The following is a 9,799-nucleotide window of genomic DNA, read 5'->3' on the forward strand; positions in this document are numbered from 1 at the left end:
TTTTTCTTCCGCCCTGTAGAGCCAAATTACCTTGTTGTCATCCCTGGCCTTTTGAGGAAGGTGCATCACATTAGGATCTTAACCTACCTGAAATTCACGAGTTAGTTTAACATGGAACTTGAACCCACAGATAAGTTCTTTCAAAGCAGCTCAGTTTTATGTACGTATCTGTCAGCCTGGTTGGATTGGGAAGGCTGGAACTGCATCTTTAACTGCATTTGTTTGCTTGTTTAGATTTAATGCTGAACACGTAGGAGAGCAATAGCAAGCATAGTTTATATTCTGTATTTTGCCATCCTCTAGCCAAAGAATTGAAACACTGAATTTTGAAGTATTGTCAAAAGCTTGGCTATGGAGTGCAAATCTATCCCAGAGTTAGCTTCTGGGTGCTGAATTGCTTGCTGTCTGTCCTGTGTTGTCTTTTAACATGCTGCTGCTTGGGTGTGCTTACCCCGAGCTGGCTGCCTGATAGAGGTGTGTGCAAGGAAAGCGGTACGGGACTGCATCTGTTTAGTAGAATTCTGCATGTTTCAGACTGCTAAGCAGCGCATAGAAGAGCTTGCAAAATTTAGATGATATCTTCAGAAATCCATTACGTTTTGTTCCCAGTGCCTTTGGTTAACTTGTACAAAGTGGAAACATATTGTACATTTTTTTTGTCAGGCGTGCAGCTACCCATTTAATGGAAGGAGAAACTCCAGGGCAGTCCCCTTTTCAGCTGGATGCACATCTAGAAGTGAATTATTTCTCTGACTCTGTAAGGATGTTTTGGAATTGCTGCCAGTTTTACTCCTGCTTTTCGCCTTACAGAAAGCTAATGTAATGGTGGTAAAGAGAAGGGAAGAAGAAATGCTAAGAAAGCTGATGCAGAAAGCTCAATATGCGTTTAAACATGCTGACAAAAATAAAGTTACTGAAATAGAAAGATAACTGTTCCTTTCCTGAAGTAAAACCAGTGAAAAGATTGACGGTGCCGCCCATATGCGGGTGTGTGTGTGTTTATGTAATGTGGGAAACATTTTCTACAAAACTAAGAATAGTGGCTGAATGTTTGTCTGCTTAGCATCATCCTAGAAATGATGCAATCCTCAGCAAGACGTACTATAATGGTACAGGGAAGTTGCTATTTGCATAGAGGAACACAATGTTTTTTTCCTAGTTTCAAGTCATTTTTAGAGCCAAATGTCAGAACAGGTTCACATACTGTACTGGGGCATATTTGTCTGCTGCATGTAACACACCTTCAATGCGCTGAAGCAGCTCGAGGTGCAGGATGAATAGGATGAATACACTTTCACCTCCCCTGTGAGGAACCTAGAAAAGTACTGAGATACTTCAGGTAATGTGTGTCGCTTGATTGTGGATAAAATTCACAAGCATTTCTCCCTGCCTCAGAGAAGGACTTGAATATTGTCTTTGACAACTCAAAGGAATTACTGGATGTTTTAAGAAGATTGGAGTTCTCCTTCCCTTCTGCTATTGCAAAGTCTTTCTTTTGTCACTTGTCTGCCCGTGCATCCTAGCAGTAATGCTTCAATTTCAGGCCCTTTTTCTAGTTAGAAGTAATTTTCATCAAATATGTAAAATAAAATTAAAAAAAAAAAAACCCACAAAGAAAGCCATACACAAAAAGCCCAAACAGCAGATGGCTGTGCTGCATTCATGGGAGTTGTATCCCTTAGGAGCTGAATAGGAATTACAGTATGCGATGTTATCGCTCACTTATAACTTGAAAGATACTTCTATCATAAGTAGGCAGTCTCGTGTCCTCTCTAAGTTTCCAGAAGGACTTTCTTAGCTAAGGATATTCTGATCCAAAAAAGGAAATTTCTGATGGTTTGAAATAATATAGTGTCCTCAACTGCTTGAATTGTTTTTGTATGGAGAAGTGATTTTTTTTCCCCCATATATCTTACCTTTTTTGGATGTTCTTTGATATACCACGAGCATGATCTCACTCGGTAGCTGGCTTAACTTGCTCTTGGAGAAATGTTTGGAAATGAGTGTAATACAAAAACAATGATCCTACCAATACTTGCTTTTTAATCCTTATTGAACCTGTGAGCTTCCAGCATATGGTAGTGTGATGCCTAAACATTGAAATAAGAGTGCGGTAGCCTTGGCCTTCAGGTGTGTTATCCTGCAACTCTAAGCCTGCCCTGAATTTCCACATGGCTTTATACCAAGTTAATCTGCTCATGGTATCTTTTGTAAAGTGCTTGAGGTTTTATACCAGCTTGTCACCTGCTTCAGGAACTTGAACTATTGCAGGTTTTCAGTTGAGTACTTCATGGTGTTGTTTGGCTGGCAGAAGCTGTTGCCGGCCTCCTCTAGCTCTGCTCTGTGCTGGGATCGTGAAATCAAATTAGCTAGGATTCAGCGTGTGTTTTTGGAGTTGTATGTGGAGTGCAAACGTGTGCTGAGCTGGGTGTGAACAGAGTTAATTCTGTGCCTTCTGGATTGTGTGGCCCTGCTTTTTAGTAGTAGCTAAGGAGTTACGCTGTAAGTGCCAGGAATCACAGTGAATAGTTTCTCCTGTTTAATCTCGCATAATGTAAGCTGTGTGCTTCATATTTTATAATGTATGCCTGGAGAAAAACCTCCTAGAATAAATTTCACGCTTATTTCCTGAATTGTTTTTTCCTCCCGATGCTGTCATCTAAATGTGACATTACTAGATAAAATCATTTGCTGTCTGAAAAGGAGCCATTCTTAGCGCCAAGGAGGAAAGAAACTTGTATTTCTTTAGCAGCTCTCCATCAGTCTGGGAAAACTCGTCAAGTTCATTCCCAGCATCTCCCCTTTTTCCTTCTGTGCCTTTTCCACTCAAGCATAGATAGTCCTGACCAATAACTGTGCTGACACAGATACCCTCCTTTCCTGTGCTGATTACACCTTCTACTCCTTAGTCTGGAGTTCACTGCCAGTTAGCAATTAAGGCTTTGTTTTCAGTGCCGTATTTACCATAAGTCTGAGAAAATAGTAGTTGTGTTGTAAAACTTACAGGGAGGCTTCTGTATGTGTGCAGCAAGTAGCTCCGAACGTGTTAAATTATCCCCAGGGAGAATATGTAAGCCAAGGTTTAGAAGTTTTGCTTCTGTAGGAAGCTGAAGGTCCAGCATATTCAGGGCAGAGGAGTGGAACAGGAGTCTTTCATTTTAGCTTTTCTTTGTCAAATGCCCATTGCACTCATCTTTCTCTGGAGCCCAGATTTAAGCTTCAAAATTAGTGAAAGAAAATGAAATAGTAAATAGTAATATAGTATAGAACAGAATGGTAAAATTAAAGATGAAACTCTTACTTGTTATCTATAGGAAGGAAGCAGTAGTGCCTACCATGTTAGAAATGAAGCTCATCACCCTTCATGGTATGCTGTAAGCACTTCATACAGCCTACCAACAGGTACTGTTTTGTAAGACTTCTGCCTCTGCCTTCATCTGTGAGGTGTGTGTCAAAAGACAGCTTTTTGCACAGCCAGAATGATAAATGCATTGGCCAGTGGCACACCGTCCCTTGTTTGTGTTTCCCTCTCTCCTCCCCCCTACTGAAAGAGAAGGGTTTCCTTCTCTCAGACAGGTTTTGCCTGGCACTTGCCTCCAGTGTCACCCAGAGTTATTGCTAGGCTTTTGCCTTGCAAACTGCATCTGTTTGGAAGGTAGTTTTGTGAGTGTGATAGATTGGAGCTGTTTATCTGCAAATATTTTCCAGTTTATTGTTCCTTTATACAGTCGTGCCAAGCATATTGGCTCTCAAACTAGTAGGAGGAAAGCTGTCTCTTAAGATTGTATCATTGTGGTGTTGTTTTTGGAATGAACTGTGTAACAAAGGTACAGGATAGGGACTGCTTTGTGCATCACTGAAATGGGGTGCTATGCAATGGGGTACATCAGCTTAGCACGGAAAGCTGAGAACATTCCCTGATGAAAACACAGAAACATTAAGCAGAATGCAGTTATCTTGAGACTTGCCCAGGGTTCAGATCTTTAAATTTTTAAAACAAATTGTTTTTATAACAAAGTTAAGTTTTCAGTGATATTCCAGCCCACGGTCTGGATCTGGTATTTCTTCCCAGCTCCAGGACAAGTCACCGACTCAGATTCTGCTTGCTCCAACCTTACCTGGAAGAGCTGCTCAGGAAATGTGTCCTGATGGTGTCTTTAGCAGAGTAGCCCCTGTCACTCGTGGGGGGGCTAATTGAGGAGGACTGGCTGGAATGCAGATGATAAAAATCCACTCTGTCCTCTATCTTGCGTCACTTCTCCACTGTGTGGTCTGAGCACGAGCATCGCATTCCTTCTTAATAGCTGTTGGGTACTTGTTCAGTGCTGGTAAAGCTGAACGTCTCCTCCTCAGCTGCTGTTAATGCCGCTTCCTTCAACACTTTCATGTCTTCAGCTCTCATCTTTGTATGCTTCTTGAAGCTGGGTTAACGTGATGTTTGAAGGGATTTCAGAACAATGGGTGTGCCTACACGTGTGCCAGAAATACAATGCCCATGAGATCATGGTTTCTCTGTTTGGTACATACAGGAGCAGTCACTTTCTTTTTTTTGTTTTTTTAGTATAGTCATGTTTCTGTTGATCTGAGCCCTCTGTGCTTCTTATTTTGTGCATCCTTTCCAAAACACCATCATATAAACTTGCAGTGGTTCCTGGGGAAGCCTTCCCGTTATTTTGAGGTGTTTGGTGTTCTTGCTGCAGTGGTTGATTTTTCTCACATTAAAGATTAAGTGAGAATATCGTGCACCATTTTCCCTCTGCCTGTTGCAGGAAAAACCCCACACCATTGACAAGGCCAAAGGTGGTGTTTGCAGGATGGGAGATACAGGCTTGCCATGTTAGCAGAGCTGTCAACAAAGCAGTAGGTGTAGACACCATGGCACTTCTAAATGGGCTTCTCTTGAGCTCAGTCTGTTATTGAGAACAAACTTTCTGAACTGTGTGTGGCCACTGCGATAAGGCAGCACTGTGTGGTCAGGAAGAGCCGTTTCTCATGCCGTTATCGCAAGGATGGAGCTGAAGGTACACCCTCAAAATCTTGTATTTCCCCTCTGCTATGACCACCTCCAAACTGCTTTCTGAAACTGAGTTGATACGGATTTTGGACAGGAGACAGACTGAAATAGATGTCTTTGTGTGTACAGAGCAGAGCTTCTCGTGCTGTTTTTGTTGCCGTGGGAGGATTGCAGAGCAGAGAGCAAACGTAATCTTGGTATAAATATTGCTTACTTAGGGGATAACATGTTTTCCTTGCTAATTTTGAGTGGTTCCAGAGTACTGGGGATGCAAGGGAAGTGGGAAGTATGCTTGGCTGTGTAGTAGCAGAGCACACTGAAGTCCAACAGAAGGACTAATCAGTTAGCAATGCTGAAACACTATGTCAGGCAGGGACACACAATATATTTCACTTTAATTTAAAACAGAGCTTTACAATCTGACGTTGGAAAGCCTCATTTCTTATATATAGATGCTGAGTTATACTTTAAGCAAAACAATGGTTGATTTCTCCTCTGCCCCCAACATTGTTTCCCTGTCTGGGTTGCTACAACGTGCTTTCTTTTCATGCCGGCCCTCTGGATAGTAGTATATGTCGCTGTGGTGGCTGCTTTACACTTAATTTTTATGGAAGCCTAAAAGGGGCAAATAAATACATAATTGTGCAACTGTTGCTTATAAAATCAGCTTAAATACAAAACATTATTCATAACATTTCTAAATACCGTTCCTCGACTTGGTAGTCGGCTCAGGCTTTAACAAGAAGTTTGAGTGGCATTGGCCATAAAGCTCTCTCTCTCTGTGTTGGGATCAGTGCAGAAAACTTCCCGTGGGTGTGTGCGTTCTGAGCGCGTATATTCATGTGTAAATGGTGGGAAACGGGTCTGCTCTGCCCACCCCATTGTTCTGTGCTCTTGCTGTGTGCCCATGTTAGCTCACCAGGGCTGGATGGCAGTGTTGCTGTTGAGCAGTTGGAGCAGCTGGTACCTACAGGTGTTTCTGGTGACTTCAGTGCCCTCTGGGTGATCCTTGAAGCCTGGGTGGTGGGCAGGGGTTGTCTAGGAAGCTCTTGACTGCTGTGGAAGCCTGATTTGTATCTAGGTCTGGGCCCAGCAGTTCCCTTTGGAATATGCGTACATAGAGATCATATCAGTGGTTGCATTCGAGTAAGTGCATTGCTTTTAGATAGAGTATTGCTCTTTCTGGATGCAGGCAGCTTTCAAGTAAACCTATTTCTGTCTGCACATATGCTCTGAGTCCTACTAAAACTTGAGGATCCATCCTTCACATGTTTTAAATTACTGTTTGTTGATGCCTTATAAATAAAGCGTACGTGCTTAAGTTGTGCTTCCTACAATAATCTTGTTTAATTTGTGTTGTTTTGGAGCATTTAAAATTGGCTTTGAGATTCTGGGTTTCCCCACAACTTGTGTAAAGTGTGGCAATGCAACTGATCCTAAAAGGGGTACCTCTTGAATGGAGGCGCTGATAGGTGGAGGAAGGGCTAGGAAGAGGATGTACGGGTAAGGAAAGGATCTGTTCAGTGCAGAAGCCAGCAAAGCAGAGAAGTGGGTCATTTATCTGGGTCAAAGTGAGAAGACAGCAGCTTTAAAAACTTGCTTTCAGTTGGTCTTTTGGTCCTAATGGCAGAGCATCTGTCCCTGAACTCGGGCCCCCATGTGAGATCATTGCAGCTCCACCTCTGCAGTGTGTGCGCAGCCCTCAGTCACAGAGGCCAGCGTTCCCAGTACAGCACTGCAGGGCTGTATTTATTTTGGTTTGACCTCTGGATTTTTCTTCAATTTACTTTGGAGAGACAGGCTTTCATTAAAACTTAAGCTGCTTTATGTCACAGGTTTGTTGTTTTTAGGATGGTTTTTTTTTTTTTTTTTCCGCAAACAGAATTCTCTTTGTACACATTTCACTGGAGACCAAAAAGGTGGCAGCTTCCCTCTTGGCAGGTGTTCTCCCTCTGTGTGCCAACACCGCTGCCTGTGGTGTTACTGTGGGAGAAGATTGGGTGGGCACTGGATTTTTCAGAGGTTGGCTGATCTTCCCTGTGAAGCTCAGGATTGAGGAGAGGAAAGCTGAGCTCTGTTCTCCAAGCTGCAGGCTGCCTGTGCCTATCAGTGAAGCCATTAAAACCCTGTCCTTAGATAGGCCGCTTGGACGGTGGGAATGAAAATAGCTCTTTTCTGAGGGCACAGATGCTTGGCCCGCACGTGTGACTGAAAGGCAGCAAAGTACTGCTGCTTGTGTAGGTGCTTTGGAACACAGTAGCACCTATTTCTCCAAGTTGCATCATGTGGCTGTAGTTTGGCCTTGTGCAAGCAGCAGCTGTGCTCCTGGCTGAGCTGAGCAAGCAGAGCTGATGCCGGGCTGCTGATGGCAGTAATGGCATTGTTTGTGCTGCACTTAATTGGAGACGTCTGTTGGCCTTCTGCTTACAGGTGGTGCCAGTTTAGCAAATGAACAGAACTGTTCCAGGGTGTTTGGTGTTGCAGGTGTACACAGTGGCAAAGCGCACAGTGTGTGCAAACTTGGCTGGACAACTTCACAGGTAATTTCCCAGTCAGCAATGGACTCCTGTTTGTGTCTCCGTGCAGTTCTCTTTCCTTACTGCTCTCCTTAGAAAGGACAGAGCTACCAGGCAGTGATTTTCCTCCCCACGGCTGGGGAGAGGGACGGAGACGAGCTTTAAGATCCCATCCAAGCCCAGCCATTCTGTGTCCTGGGTCGGCTTAACGGTGTCAGAATGAGCGGAGCCCTCGGGACTATTTGTTCTGGGCTGTGTCGCACCGTACCCGTCCCGGTTCTGTTAAAACGCCCCATCGGGGAGCCGTGGGCGCAGCCGCCTGCCGGACACGTGCGTGCCGTGGGAGGTGCGGCGAGGAGCCGGACGTGCGGTGCCCGTCTGAGGTCCGTGCGTACGGGAAACCTCGTGGCGAGCTTATGACCGCCGCTGGGGTGTCACCGCGGACCTCCGGGCCGAGGCATCGGCTGCGGGCACCGCTGGGCAGCTGCCGGCCCGGCGGGAGGCGGAGCGGGGCGGGCCGGGCGGAGCAGCCGCCCCCCGCTGCCCATTGGCGGGGCGGGGCGGGCGGCGCGGCTGGGGAGAGCGGCGAGAGGCCGCGGTGCGCCGAGCCGTGCCCCGCGGCGCCCCGCTCCGCCGGACCATGGTCGGGGATCAGTGCAGCCTGCCCGCCGAACGGCCCGTCCACGCGCAGAGCCCCAAGGCCGGACTGAGCTGCAAGATGGTGCTGCAGGCGGTGGGCAAGGTGCTGCGGTAAGGAGGGCTCGGCGGCCGCGGGGGGGGAGGAAAGGCAGCGAGAGGCGTGCGCCGCGGGTTGCGGGGTTAAGGTGCCTCGTGCCGCTCTGCCGCGGCGCCCTGGGCTCCCGCCGGGTCCTGCGCGGCAGCCGGGGGTGGGAGTTGGAGTAGCGGTGGCCGCTCGGGGGGGAGACGCGTGTCCGCCTATAGCGCGGCGGTCCGGGGTTGCCTCCGCTTCCCGAGAGCCGGGCTTTCTGGGCGCAAGCAGACAGCGAAGGACCCGGTTCTCCCGGATAAGGCGTCTGATGGAGGCTCCGCACGTGCTTTGGCATGTCTCCTGCAGGAATGTCGTGTAAGATGAGGGGAAAAAATTGCTCATGTGGCTCGGGAGTTTTGTGAACAGTGAGACGTGTATGACTGCCGAGACCAAAACCAGACTCTTTGGCAGAGGACGTGCGGTAATATGATTCAGAGGAGTTCAAACCCGTCCTGGTTTGCAGGGAAAAAACGTCACCGCAAACATTAGGATTAGTAGCATTGCTCTTCAACAACTGCAGCTTTTTATTTTGGCTAAATGCGGTTGGGTATTTTCTCGGCTGGATGAAGAATGGCAGCGCTGCTCCAAAAAGGAGCCTTGTTCCTCCAGCGTAACTTTATTTGGCAAGCTTTCATTTGTCCCCGTTCCTACTACTGGTTGCCAATTGTTAAATGTTTGTCAACAGAAACATTATCCCTCTCTTCCTCTGACTCATGCCTTCTCTCCCCGGACGGGTTTGGGGAGCTGTTTATTAAGGCCGGGATGGAACCGCCGTGTAAATGAGGCACGTTCACTGGCCAGGCAGCTCGATAAGAGCCGCTCGGAGCTGCTTTTCAAGAAGTGCTGTGTTACACTCACGCTTTTTCCGCAAAATAAATAAATAAACAAGAAGATTCCTTCCTGTAGAAGACGTTAGCTTGGGGAACTCGGGTTTCTTTCTCGGCATTTAACAAGGTTAGCATCAATTCTTGGTATTTTTGGGGGGGTTAACGCCACTCAGTATGGTGTTACGCAGCTGGTCATATCATAAAATCCCTTGGCCAGCAGCTTGCTATTCATGCTGGGAGCCTTTTGAAGTTCTTGGTAGCTGCTCTGTTGGCAGCAGTCCCAGATGTAAATAGATGGGTGCCTCTGCAGGGAAGTAGTGCCAAGCCTTTTGTTCGGCATCCCTGGCAGTTTATCGTAAAGCGTAGGTAGCTTCCTGTGACTTTAGCAGTGGGACACGTTGGTGTGCGTTCAGTGCACGCTTTTTCATAAAGCATAACAAAAGCTCTTCCTTTCCCCTGCAAGTGGACTACGTGCAGAAGTTGCACGTAACTTTATTTGCTTTTTCTTCTTGATGCTTCTTTACTACACGTGCTATAAAACTGTGGCGAAAGCAGGAAAAAGTTGCTGCTGCACATGAAATATTTTGGCCTCAGCATTAACAACCAATGCATTGCTGCAGCCGTGACTGCATGGAGGTGATTCACTTCTTGTGGGGTTTGCGTTTGTTTTAAT

The 9,799-nt window shown here is 46.4% G+C and overlaps 1 protein-coding gene across 7 annotated transcripts in view; it reads left to right on the plus strand.

Moving 5' to 3' along the window:
- Positions 1–9,799, plus strand: part of MOB2 (MOB kinase activator 2) — a 112,323-nt gene that overhangs the window by 73,400 nt on the left and 29,124 nt on the right. Inside the window, exon 1 of one of the 7 annotated variants that reach the window (XM_421030.8) lies at positions 8,106–8,280. The exons of the other annotated variants lie outside the window; for them this stretch is intronic. Within the exon in view, the coding sequence (XP_421030.1) occupies positions 8,171–8,280 (110 nt within the window). The 5' untranslated portion in view covers positions 8,106–8,170. Of the gene's footprint in view, positions 1–8,105; positions 8,281–9,799 lie in introns of those variants that run through there. 7 annotated transcript variants of the gene reach the window in all.

Source organism: Gallus gallus, chromosome 5 (genome assembly GCF_016699485.2).
Source record: "Gallus gallus isolate bGalGal1 chromosome 5, bGalGal1.mat.broiler.GRCg7b, whole genome shotgun sequence".
In the NCBI taxonomy this organism is placed as follows: domain Eukaryota; kingdom Metazoa; phylum Chordata; class Aves; order Galliformes; family Phasianidae; genus Gallus; species Gallus gallus.